Here is a 14,244-nt window from a genome sequence, read left to right as displayed (position 1 = left end):
TTTTTTTTTTTTTTTTTTTTTAGCTTACATGCCAAATATCATGCTATTACTGTGACATACATGCTACACATGGTAGAACGTTCCAAAGCCCAGGAGAACAGGAAGGTTCTTGTAAACTGTCATCTTGTTTACATAATGAGCCTAAAAACAAGCAGCTTTTACACATGTCAGTTTCGTGGTGTCAGCATCCTCTCGTGTGAGCAGGAATCTCATTTATAGGCCTAACTGGCAACTTTATTGAAAGCAGAATCATCTATGAAGGGGGTCTGGTATGACACGGCAAGCACAGTTTATGGGACAGAAGCGGTGAATGGTTCTTTGCTGCCACCGCTATGACGAGGCCACACTGTTTGCGGCTGCTGGATTTGGGTTTTTACAGTCCCATGATTACAGGCTCCTGCTGTAATGTCAGGCTGTCGGTCGCCAAGCTGTTTTCCACACGCTAACAGAAAAGATGAAGGGTAGTGCTGAGGGCTTCATGCTGGCCTCACCAGTCACCTCTCAGTCACAGAGAACCAATGACTCAGAAAACAGTTTCAGACAAAACACTCGCCGTCGGTTGCTAAGCAAGGAGACGCTTGATTGGACTGTAACTGCAAACTTTTTAGACTAATGATAGACTCCTTTTTTAGAGTGCAACGTGCTAAAATTAGTAGCTATCTGTGTCTGCGAGGCCAATGGTATTCTTCAAAAAGAAGATCAGATGCAGGGGAGTTTTTTTTTTTTTTTTTTTTTTTTTTAAGTCATATGACTGCAACAGAACACACATCACACACACAGCAGTTACACACTCCACTGTAAGAATCTGCAGCCAAATCCATCAATCTGCCCGCTGCATAATAACACCACCTTCTGTCCATCATTTAAAGTGATCATGATAATGCCATCTTGAACTTCTCAGGGAGGTGATGGGGTTATTATCCTGTGGCGAAGTGGCCGCTCTAAGCCATGAACGGCAAGGACATTGTTAGTTGGGTAATTAGCGTACTTCTCCTGAGCCGTCCCGCCTCAGCTTGGGCTAATGAGGGCCTAGCCCTATCTCCACCCACCTCGGCCCTCCCCCCACCCCGCTCTTTCTGTGGGTGGAGACAAGGTCATACTCAAGCCATGGAAGATGGAGAGAGGGGGTGGGGATGCTGTTTAAAACCCAGTCACCTGAGTCAGCGCTCCCTAAGGAGCTCCTAAGGCAGGGGTTAGCTGGGAAGGACGGTGGCCTCGGAGAGGATGGAGGGGGGTTATATCGAGGCTGCTGGGCCTGACAGCTAAGAAGGACATGAGCCACCTTCTTATCACCCAGGTGCACACCGGAGACAATCATCTCAGCCCTAAACTGGTCAATACTGCCCCTTCATCACCGGACACAGAACAGACACAGTGACCCAGACACGGGGTAACTAATATGCGTTATTACTCAAAGTCTATCACGAATACCACTGGTGTCCAACATTACTGATTATATTCATCTCTAGTAATTAAATTTCTACTAAGGCTGGGTATCATGTCAAAAGTATTCCATTTCAAATTCTGATATTTGAAACTTTTTGATAATTAATGCTCACGACATGTTTTAGGTAACACGTAAGTCCTAATAATGTTTTTTTTTCAATGCTCTGTCTTTGCAGTTAAAATACAATTGGCGTCTTATGTGAATTACTTTTTTAAAACCTTCACAGCAATTGAAACATGTTGCTAAATCTCTATAAAAATGAAATAAAATGGAAAGTACTCCTGAAAAAGTTGATCTTTTCTTTTGTCAAGATAAAAAACATTATGCTCCTTTCAACAGTGGGCGTTACTATTCAAAATAGGCTAAACAACATGAAAAGACTCTTGCTGGCACTGGGAGTCAACTCAGTATAAAAGCCCAGCAGTGGCCTGCTGTGGCATTGGCACGTGGTGCTGAGGTGGCGGCGCTGGAGGTCACAGTGTGAGCTGGCAGAAGCTGGCAGCCCAGGCACCCTGACGCCATGTCTCACACCACCACTGGGAAAGTGCTGACAGACAGACAGCAGGGATGTGAAGGTGGAGGAGGAGTCAGAGAGAGAGAGACAGGCTGCAAGCGCTGTCTAACATCTGTTGCTTGCAGGTTTACTCCCCTCATTGGCTCAAGACAACAGCCTGAACATTGCCTGCTCCTACCTGTGCAGGTGGCCCAGAGCAGTGTTCAAATATTACCAGGTGATGTAGTATTCAGCATTCAGCATTCAGTATGAACACAGGCAAAAAGATAAAAAAAATAAAATTAAAAAAAAAAGAGGGAAATGAGTAAAGTTTCTCCGGAGCTCCGTAAGAACAATTCAAGTATTTTCTTTATAAAATACTTCGGTACACATCACGTGTAAAGCAGGAATATGGATCTGTTCCATTTACATTTCATGTTTTGTTTGATTCCTGTGAGCAACGGAAACACAATTGTCATGCTTCTCACAGCTGAATCGAAAGGCAGCCCACAACTGGGAACCCTACAAGCAGAGATGGTAATGAATAAATACAGAAACAGATACATAAATAAGTAAGAGTAGCCCGGCTCCACTTCTCATTGTTGCTCCTCCGCTGTACAGGCTGACATGAGGTCGATAAAGCAGCCAAGGGAGGAAAGAAAAGTACAGGGGAAATAGAATAGTAAGTCTGCCATGTTACATTTAGATCCTACGGAAAAAAAACATTTTTTTTTACTCTTAATTTCTAATCTGGCGTAAACTTTATGAGCTCCTATTATCCTTTTCATCTTTCTAATTTGGAGATAAATTCTTCAGCAGTTGTAAGAAACATTTGAAAAAAGGAAATGATCTCTTATATTTACAGGATGTGATGTCATTCCTTTGAGCACACAGTTAGTCTGTTTAAGGCCAAAGCTCTCATTATCTTCACCTGATTTCAGCCTACTGTATGACAAGACATGGTCAATAATAAACGCTATGTTCTTCACATATGGAAATAATGAACTTCATGCTTCAAGCCAATGCTAAATCTAAGACTAAACTGCTGGAACACTGCTGACCGTCTTTTTGTTAATCCCATGTTTTGACAGGGAGTTAATAGAAAAACCACTGCTCTGTGCGGAAACAATGAACATCTCGCTGCTAGCCAACGCCCAATCAACTACTAAATTACTGCGACTGTGTTACCATGGTAAATGCGTGTAAACAAGGCCAAAAACTTTCGAAGCGGAAAGCTCCTCTAAAAAGCTATAAAACCTTCAAGCTCCCTAATTAGTGCTTTAGGGGAGAGCCATTTCCAGTAATTTCACACTGTCCGTGACCCCTTAGTGGCATAAGGCAATGACAGTTGTTCAATAAAGCCAGAGGACAAAATGACAAATGCAACAGACATACAGCAGCTAACTCAGCATCAGTCTTTTTTGGGCAAATTGAGTACAACGTCAACATTAACAAACATAAGCCAATGTTGCTCCATGAAAAGATGCAGAGAGTGGACTGTAAGGGGAAAACAAAAAAAATACTCTGATAGGAAGTAATAATGTGAGATGTTTGTAAATGTGCATGAATGTGATAAACTTCCGTTTCCTTCTACAAGTAATTTCAATAAGGATCCTTTTATCAGCATCAATCTGTAACAAACGCTGCAGCTTTTTTCTCAATGAGCACCAAAGCTCCTGCTGCAGCAACGTTTCACTGGGGTAAAAAAACACAGTTGAAAGCTTTAACCAGGTCTACCAAAATTGCAGCCACAATGACTTGAACTATAACTTTTCTGCTGAGAGCACAAAATGACAGGAAAAACAATAAGATGGGAGTATGGGCAGTTGAATTTAGTATGTTGCTTGTTTCTATAAGCCTTTTTTTCTGTGCTGAACAGATGAACACAGCAAAAGAAAGGAGATCCCGTGTTGGGCTGTACAACTCACCTATATGACAGCCACCCTTCTTCTATTGTCTACTAAGTCTGCAAATGTAAATATTTTCTTCCCCTTTGTAAATTATTTGCACATAAGTGATCAAGTAAAAAATGGTTTCATTGATGATTGAAAAAACGATAAAAAAAAGTATTTGTGTTTGTTTTGGGGAAGGTTAAGAATGGGTTTGGAGAAGGTGTTTCTAATGGGCGCTGGCTGAAAGGCAGACGTCAGCAGGTGACACTTATAAAATCCACGATGGTTGCCAGGTAATTACCCAGGCTGTCAGTCAGCACTTTCCAATCAAAGCCTTGTTATCTATGGCCAACTGAAACAGCTTTGTTTTGCCCTTGAGTAAGACACTGAAAAAGATGGTCCTCCTATAAAAAAAAAAAAAACACCACCCCATTGGTTGTCTGTGCAAGCAACAGCTACGTTTCATCATGACACTGGTCGTAGTAATTATGACGGGATCACAGGAGGAGGTGAGGTGGTGTAATTACAGACCCACTATGTCAGGAGGAGGTTGCGCAGGAAGAATGGGTCGACAAAAACATTGAACTTTAAAAACGGGAGTCTGCTGTTTGTTTCTTATAACCATGGCCGTTTGACAGCAGAACTGGTTGAAAGTGTAAACAAATCCAAGTCAGATGCCTTCAATCGACTGCAGGTATACCAAAGCAATGCCACACTAGATGTTGTTTCTATTCCACACAGAAGCCACAAGAGGTTCTGACCCCAAAGAACTTCTCCTTCTGAAACTTTCAAATGGATCTTATCGTTAAATTAAACAATTAGTCGGTTGGCTCCATGGCTTGGCCGCACTTCAGTCTGTAGGTGGTCTCTGCTTATTCAGCAGGTAAAGCACAGCTTTATGGAGGGCCAAGTAACCCAATTGTCTACAAAGCCAGCGACTATTAACATTAATCTGATTAAGAGAAGGTGGAATGTCTTATAATGAACTTTGGAAATGCATGACTGAGAATGAGGAGCTATAAAAACAACACTGACAGACAAAATCATATTAACGCACAACAACCAGTCATCGTAACTAACCAGACAACAACCACTCTTTAATGCTACACAAAGTGACATTATATATAATTTATATTTAACTCTGCCTGAAAAACTGAATGGAAAAAATAGAGTCTGAAGTGTGTGAAGTAATACCAGTAGTTAATTTGCTGCATGAAGCATTATGTAAGGATTATAAAGCCCAATGATTGACACATGACACGTTTGATGTGCCCATGCAGATTAAAGTACAGTACACTTGGCTGCAGGTTGCTGCAGCCAAGTGGGTGTGACGGTGCTGCCGCCAGCCTTGATGATGTGAGGATGAGATAGCACAGATACACTCACACATATATACAGAGGCCCTGTATTTTTCACATCCATTGGCTAAATCCAATTTGTTAAGACCCTTCTACGACTCACTTACGAAGCTGCGGTCAATGGAAATCACATTTCCATGATTGGACATCCCATTATCCTGTTCGTCCAGACCCACAGCGGGGGATAAAGCAGGGCTGAGACGGATGCCCACGACAGACCGGAGCTGCGGCTCCAGCAAGTCCGTCGCCTTTCAAAGGGTAAAAGCCTGACATATTAGTCATAAGTGTTCTTTAAATTCATTATCATCTTAACACGCCAGCGGCACAAGTGTCAGGGGGAGGGGAAGCCCTCTTAAATGAGGTTAGTGGATCCATTTAAAGCTTCACAGTTGCTGTGCTGTCCGCCGTGTCACACGCAAGTCTCAAGACATGAAAAACATCCCCTCCTGTAATGAGGTTGCACAAGCCGCTTATAATGCAGCTGGGGACTTTCTGAGGTTAATCAATGAACAGATTCAGCATTATATCTGTCTATCATCTACCTGATTTCAGAATGATACAAAACAGTTTATGTTCAGACCAAGTAATCACAAAATCCATGTGATTATTATTCCTGACTGAAAATGTCAGTATTGATTGTAAAGGGAGCAAATAAAAAATAACAATCCCATTTTTTTATTTATTTGTAATGCATGTTCCTAACCAAGCAGAGTGTACAGCATCAGTGAGAGACGGTGCTCCTCTGAGACCATTTGACTGATTTTAATGAGGTGACCTCGCTGTAACCCTGCATGTCTGCGTTTGCATGTGTGCCCATGTGAACATGATTAATCACTTGAATTTAAACAGGTCTTTGGTAAACGTCCGCATTTAATGGAAAAACTAACTTTTGTGTGTATACAACTCCTGCACTCTTCTCCATCCATTACTTTGGAAAATTTGAGTTGTAACAATAAGTTAACAAGCCATTTACTAATTCACACACTTACAAAACCTGTTTCATTCAAAAAACACAACAACATTTCTGAAACTGCTACATCCCCATTACAAACACTTGGTGTTTTTTATCAGGGTAAGAAAATAACCACTTCTCAAAAATAAAAGTGTCCCTACAGAGACAAACCACTACTGCTTTTCTTCCTGATCCTGACAGCAAAAATAACAAGACTATGGTGTGAAAGATGAGGATCTAGAGACTGTTTATAGATGCATGTTGGACTTTGTGTTTTTACCACTGCTGAAGGGTTTTGAGACAACACATGCTACTTATCCGTATTTATGTTGTTTTAGGGTTTTTGCGTTGCAATAATGCCACGTTAACAAACAATAAATGTTTCCTTTTAAACATTCTATGATCAAACCACTCCCTGGCGCAGCACGGGACGGGATGAAGCAGACAGCGGTGACTCAGGTGACTCAGTCTTATAATATCAAGTCAGGACAGATAGACTGAGACTTGGCAGGAGCAACAAAACGCAAACCAAGAAACCAATTAACACTTTGAAAGCTCAACAACTTCTATTAGACAACTTCCCGAAGCAAAAGCCATTTGATATTTTTGAAACACGACTCTTTGTCTGTTTGTCTAAAAATGAGCCTTTAACACCTCAAATCCTGAATCACCCGTGACGAAAATACAACACACGTCTGAAGTGCCATTATTTTTTCAAAGCTGCATCTGTCTGCTATTAGACAGGATCTGAAAAGACAGCAAACTAAACAGAGAACTTACTATTAATTATCTTTAACAAATGTGACACCTCAGGAGCTACCAAGACATTTTCTTCACATGGTGATTTCACGACACAACACGTGTATTTTCAGGCACAATAAAAAACAAAACAAAACTGGAATGACAAGAATAGACATTGGACTCAAATGTCAAACTGCATGGAAATCACAGCCATACTGTACAAGTCATATGTGCCTCACCTCTTTCTCATGATACTGTAATGCAACTCGTCCTCCTGCTTGATGTGGGCATGATCTCCACTGGCCCGCTCGCTGCCTTCACTGTCGTCACTGCTGAAGATGGAGGCCAGCTCCTTCTTGGGCACCCGGTTGGGTGGGAGGGGGATGATGCGTTTCTCTGCCAAGCGCCCGCGGTTCTGTAAACCATGTCACACAGAGAAGACGTATGTATAGACAATGAAGCACTAAACGTGAGCCTCACGTTTTGAAGTTACAACTCCTTGAGCTCTCTCTTCAAATATGCAGATGGTACAAATCAAGACTAATGCAAATGTATCTTTATCTTATTTTGCATTACTGCTAGTTTTTCTGTTCTCTTATCTTGTTATAAAAAAAAACACCTCCAGCATAGAGCAGCTAAACAGATTTGGAAAAGCTCAAATTGTGATTTGATTAAAAAGATATATATCCATGTATTGTGTCAGATGTAATACCTGAACACTACGTATTAAGTTTATATAACCAGTTAGCTATAATTAATAGATAATGACTGAAATTGTCCTTTAAAAGGAATGATTGAATAGTTCACATAATTAGCGACAATAATGGTAAATATCTGAATAGATAATGCTTGAACTATATAACTAAATGTAATGAATATATGAAAAATGTTTTTCTTAAATCTATAGTGCAATGACCATTCGTTACATTCAAGTTTACACACTGCTGACTAAACATTTAGCCGCCAGATAATTCTTTCTGTATTTCACAGAACACTACGTTTGTAAATGTGGTTTGTGGTGGGACATTTCAGCGCTGGCCGTATGAACGCATGCAGGCCATGCTCTAAGAGCCGAGCCGAGCTGGCAACCTTTCTGTTTAGCCCTATGCTAACTTGAATAGGAATCAAATAATTCAATCATGCGACTCATTTAGACTTTTCGAATGTAATGGATCACATTCTGATAGTGAAATGAGTAATTTCATGGGGTCATAACCCCTTTTATTTAATGAATTCACAAGCCGCAGTAGTAGTGATGGAGTAGGCTATGGCGTTGCCTCTAATGTAAGCGTGTGTCGACAGAGTTTTTGTAATCACTTCCACAGGCCAAAGGAGGAGACAAAAGTTTTGCACTGCAGGTTTAAACCAATTCAAATTAACATATTTGTAACATGATGGGTGTCAAGGAAGAGGTATTTGAGATCGTCTCATATGGCAATTGGACTACATCAGACAAACATGGTTGGAAATCACAGCATTAAATTACAGTCAAAACGTAATGTTATCTTCGTATTTCTGCAGTCGCGAAGTCACTTTAAACAACATCAAGGACAGAAGTCACATTTACTTATACTTTTCTATTCTGAAGCCAAACTGATGGAGGCGATCAGTTAGTTGCTGCATTGAGTGTTTATTTTGTTCCAAAGCTGCCAGGAGTAAGCAGAGAAAAGTAGGGATTAAGATGAGAGTGTGGCCCTAGGGGTGTCAGGAAGCGAAGCTGAGCGACCTTTATTGTGACCTGAAGAGGTCACTGCAGATTAACACGGTCCTATCACAGAGAGAAGGGGTGGAAAGAGTAGCAGAGGAATAACCAAGATGGGATGAGTGAAAAATTGAGAAAGTAAAAGCGAGTGAGTCGAGGAAGGAAACTGGAAAAGAGCAAGGGAGCGTTAGGGTGAGGAGAAATGTTAACATGGAGGAGAGGGGGAGCAGATGTGGGTTTGTACAGGGAAAGAGAAAAGGTGAGAGAAAATACAGAAATAAAGGAGAATGTGGCGAGTCAAAACATGAAGGAGAAAAGACTCCACAGCAGGAAGACTGTCCAGTGTGGGAGAGTGGACTAGGATTTGAAACTGTATTCCCTTTTTCTCTCTCGGTGTGCCTATATCTCTGCTCTTACTCCCGGACGCCTTTAAGGCCTGCGGCTATCCCTTCCACCACACGCACGCAACCCCACACTCCTCCCCATTCCCTCCTTCTCTCACTCCATCCATCCCAGGAGGTGTGGTAGCATGAGTGGCGGGCGGGGGCAGGAGGAGGGATTTGGGGGCTCCTAGCCAAGAGGCAAACAGGTGCAGCCCCTCTGGAGTCTCTCAAATGGCAGACATTAAAAAGGGTTGGGAGGGGGGAAGAGAGAGATGAAAACATCCCCCAGGATGAGCAGGCCACGGAGTTCTGCACATTTCTCTCCCTTCTCTTTTTCTCTGTCTGGTTAGAAAAGAAGGTTTTTCCCTCCTTTCTTCTTTCCTGCTGGAGTTTTCTACAAGTTCTGCTCCAGCGTTTGAGGACAGTGGATCACTTTCTGATACTTCTACTCTTTCCACACAAGGCCTCGCAGTAGGATTTTAGCGCCGGAGCTCCAACGGGGCATTAGAGGGAGGAAACGGGAGCGAAACATCATGTCAGAACAACAGAACAACACTTCTTTTATGGACGCAACCACAGTTCCATCTGTCAGACACACACATCTGTTAAATACAAATTCTCCACCTCCGAGCCTATTCATTGCTGCCTGCACATCGTCAGAGAAAACACACATGTGCACATGCGCACTATAGCCTCATCAGCTACACATATAAACGCATGCATGCTCTCACACACACACCTGTTCATGTTCCTTAGAATTCCCCTCCAAAGCGGGGGATTTTACTTGGAGCAAGCCAGCAATATAGTGTATACAAGAATAGTTTTTCTAAGAGCCGTCGTGACTGTGGCTGTGTGTGTGTGTGTGTGTGTGTGTGTGTGTGTGTGTGTGTGTGTGTGTGTGTGTGTGTGTGTGTGTGTGTGTGTGTGTGTGTGTGTGTGTGTGTGTGTGTGTGCGCGCGCGCGTGTGCGTGTGCGCATGTAGACAACCACCCACACGGCCGTGACATACCCAGGCTGACAGCCCCCCCCTCCCTTCCTCCCTCGCTCCCTCCCTCCTCTCTCCTCCCGGAAAGCCCCAATCCTTTCTTTAGTGGCACTGACGCAGAACTGGGGGTGAGCTCCCACTGCTTCCGGCAACACTTCCGCTGCACGGGGGAGGGCTCTCTGAAACAAAACATGAAGCAAAACACACCCCTGGCAGCCCACGTAGGAGCGCTCAAAGGAAGGGTGCCTGAGCGCTCGGGCTCGTACGTGCACGCACAAACACACACGCCTGTGAGCGGAGCTGAGGCAACCTTGCTGTGTGTGGTCAACCTCCTTTCAGCCATGGAAAAAAGTCTCTCATAAAAGTCCCACTAAAAGCACCTCTATGAATATCACCTCCCACGCTTTCTGTCTGACAGTCAGGAAGCCAAGAAATATATCTGGGCTTCACATTTACAAGAAAAAACAAAGAATATACATACAGATGCACATGCATAGGGGCAAATGACATGGTCATATCAGCATGTGATATAAATACTTCCAGTAAACACAGATACTCTCATTCATTCACACGCATATATTAACATAATACATGTTAGACATTCTTCAGATTCAATATGCACTGAGACTGACACTAGGAACTTGAACTGGAAAATCTGAATTATTCAGACTGATTACTGCAAGTTTGATACGTCTCTTTTTTTCCCCTCACTTTTTCTCCAGGACGTTGCTCTGTTTTGGGATGACGAGATTCTAGTGTCTCATTGTGAGCAAGATGACAATGGAGTTGAATTCTATGTATTTGGAAAGTGGAGCAGATTTGAAATGTGAAAATTTTGATGAAAACTGTAATTTTAGCTTTAGTAAAGATAATTTTCACTTCCAAATTTAAAGCTCTCAGAGACGTAGATGGCGCTGAATGACACTTTGTGTGGTGGGCTGAGATTTACTGAAGTACTGGACACACTGTATTAATATGGGCTCAAAAAAAGTTGTGAAAAAAAACCATAATAAATTGCATGAGTAAAGGGTACGAAATGGTCTTTTAAGAGCCAAAAATTACAGATTCTTGTTTAAAAGTGTAATATGACTGATTTTTAGTTTTAACATGTTCAAAATGTAACACAAATGATTAACATAATTTGATATAGTGTAATGTCAAAGACGTCAATGCACAGAAGTCTACTGAAGTTCACATGTTAACCAGTTAGCCCTAGACTGTCCCATCTTGTAATACCAACTCACGCCTTCACAGGCAACAGTGAGTCACTGCAGCATTGTTTGTCCTCAGTCCAACATGAAGGAAGAAGCAGTTACTTTAACCTCTTGCTATAATAATGAGTTGAAGCTGTTAAGTTGGCTGTTTGTTGATGAGTGGTTCAAACCAGTTGAACAAGGAGCTCGTCATCCAGCTGTCTACCAACTGAGGTGATTTTTTTTTTTAATTTTTTTTTTTTTTTGTCGCAGACATCCAGGCAGAAAGATCTTATTAGCACAATTCAAAATAGATCGTTGTTCAAGCTAATGACTACACAAACCGTACCAAAAGAAACCTTCTAAATGCAGTCGATGTATGGTTTTGCTGTGGCTGCTTTCTTTCTGCTTTGGTCTTGCTAAGAACAGAGATAAGACACCTATAATGTAAATTATATGCTTGACTAATAGGTGTGGGTCAAAAAGGTCTAACTTTAAAATGAAGTTATAAAAAAAAAAAAAAAAAAAAAAAAAAGAAAGAGAAAATTACTCACGAACAGCGATAGAAAATACGAAAATTTTAAATAACTGCTGACGGACTGACAGCTGACCGGAGAATATGGTGACTTGCTTATCGCCTCTTCAATAACAAAGTGGTATTATAAGATGGTACTTCATTTTTACATATTGCCCCATTAAAAAAAAAAAACCTTGTTTTGCAGCCATATATGCTCCGGTAACTCATGGGGGTGGTGTTCTGAATTCATGAATTCAAAGCCATGGCAGGGTTTAAAAGCAACAAAATGCCACTGCAGTGAAAAACAATAGAGGCAAATATCACAGTAAACATTAGCCAGGAAAGATGTCTAAATTCAAGCAGAAATTATAAGGCAATCTACTGTTATCTCTCTACATTAATTTTAGACTTTCAAATGAGCTCTCGGTGGAAACGAAGACTAATAAGCGTATGTGTGTGGTTTTTTTTTTTTTTTTTTTCTTTCTCCTTGCGTTATTTCCTGAAAGGTGCAGTGCCCTGCCGCTGGCTCCAACCAGCATTAGCAAGCACACACCCACACACAGGCACTGAAACAAACACACACACACACACACACACACACACACACACACACACACACACACACACACACACACACACACACACACACACACACACACACACACACACACACACACAGCAGTAGCCGCCCGTGACATTCCTGCAGCTGCGGCGCTCTCTCTCCCTCGCACGCGCCCCCCCAGCGATCTCCCTGGGGGACGAATGCCTAATGAGTCACGCGCCTGTCTGCCGTTACCTCGCAGCGTGTGTGTGTGTGTGTGTGTGTGTGTGTGTGTGTGTGTGTGTGTGTGTGTGTGTGTGTGTGTGTGTGTGTGTGTGTGTGTGTGTGTGTGTGTGTGTGGAGGCGGGATGGCGGGCCGACTTGGCGCGAGCACAAGGAGAAGGGGGGAGGGGGGATGAGGAGACGACAGAGAAGGAGAGAGAAAAAAAAAAAAAAGAGCGTGAGGAGGGTGGGAGAGGGAGGTGAAGCGGTCATTACCGCCCCAACGTAAGAGCTCTGAAAGAAGGCCAAAACAAACATTTGGTCTGCTGTTGTGTATATATGAGCCTGAAATCGCAAATTACAAATACTGACTGTTTAGTCTCACCTTCTTATCTCTGACTCAAATGCAGAGAGACGCCCTGACATTTTCACAGGTGAATCTATGAAAAGGTGATCAGCTACAAATTTGTCAGCTCTGGTCAAAGTGAGATCGCCCAGTATAGAAACATGACCAGTGTAACCCGAGTATTGTGAACGATCAGATCGGGGTAATGGTTTGATTAAAGTGTTTACATGGTTCACTATAATCGGACGTAACCAATAACCCAGTGATAAAATATACATGATTTGTCAGATAGTCAGGTAAATATATAAATAATACATAACAGAGACCATGAATTGAGCACAATAATATAAGCTCTATTACCTCTAGAATTATTAGTGACGTGATAACTGGTAAAAAAAAAAAAAAAAAAAAAAAAAAAAATTCTGGTGTTTTCTTTTCTTTACCACAATCACAACGCAATTTGTTTATAGAAACGCCCATTTGCTTCCAGTGTACTCCGTGACCTTTGTAGAGCATGTTCAGAAACAAAAGTATGAGGGGACTCAGACAAAGGCCCACGAAACTGAACAGAACAGACAAGCCTAATGATCGCCTGATCTGGTTATAATCAATTAATCAACACACACACACTTGCAAAATCTAGGCAATCATCAAAAATCCAAACATGACATTATTAAACTGAATATATATAATTAGGAGCATGCTGATGCTTCTGGCATCAGAATATAATGCTCATACAGACACGTATTTACAAAAGTGGAGGAATAAACACGCTAAAAGCACTAGTCCCACTACACTGTATGGTCCTTTATAGTACAGTGATCTTAACACATGTATTTGTATTCATTGTCCAGTCCAGATAATATATATTTTGTTAGTTTGGTAACACAATTACTCTACCTCGCTCTCCTGTAAACAACCCACCAATACCTCACTATTGTTTCCTTTTATCCAGACATTTCAAAGTGATGGAGTTGCTGCGTATTTGTCTTTCTGTCAGCCTGTCGACATGTTCCCAGGATGTAACGGGCAAAACATGTACTTTTACAGCCTTTCCTATCGATATCAAAACTGCAACACTTTCTGTGACACTCAGTTCATTTGGAGCTGCAATGTGTCCGGCTGAAGTTAAGCGATAATGACGAGTGCTGCTTTAACATTTCTAGAGGGCTTTTGTCTTATTGTTTTTGCGTTGAAGCCAAAAATATTTTAACCAGACAAATGATTTGACAAGACAAGATATTGAAATACATATATTCTTAGTAAAACGGTGTAAATCACAGCATCCTCAGCCTCGTCAACGGGAGCTGCATGACAAGTCTGATTTAAAATTTCTGAAAAAATGAATACGGAGAGTTTCATTTTAAGTGTTTCCACACCGTCTCACATCCAGAGTGATATTTCAAAGACGTATCAGTAGAAACACTACAGACCTTGGCTTTACATTTACAATGGGTTCGAAGTTCTGAATA

At 41.7% G+C, this 14,244-nt stretch overlaps 1 protein-coding gene across 3 annotated transcripts in view; it reads right to left on the bottom strand.

Moving 5' to 3' along the window:
- samd11 (sterile alpha motif domain containing 11) overlaps nt 1-14,244 on the bottom strand; it is a 53,118-nt gene that overhangs the window by 31,349 nt on the left and 7,525 nt on the right. For all 3 annotated transcript variants that reach the window (XM_069689056.1, XM_069689057.1, XM_069689058.1), the window contains exon 3: nt 7,123-7,298. In XM_069689056.1, coding sequence (XP_069545157.1) covers nt 7,123-7,298 — 176 coding nt within the window. The remainder of the gene's footprint in view (nt 1-7,122; nt 7,299-14,244) is intronic.

The sequence above is a fragment of the Brachyistius frenatus genome, unplaced genomic scaffold (assembly GCF_029030835.1).
Source record: "Brachyistius frenatus isolate BFR_SWC_R1_liver_20210118 unplaced genomic scaffold, ASM2903083v1 Contig_6, whole genome shotgun sequence".
Lineage (NCBI taxonomy): Eukaryota > Metazoa > Chordata > Actinopteri > Embiotocidae > Brachyistius > Brachyistius frenatus.
This window is presented reverse-complemented; position numbering and strand designations above follow the sequence as displayed.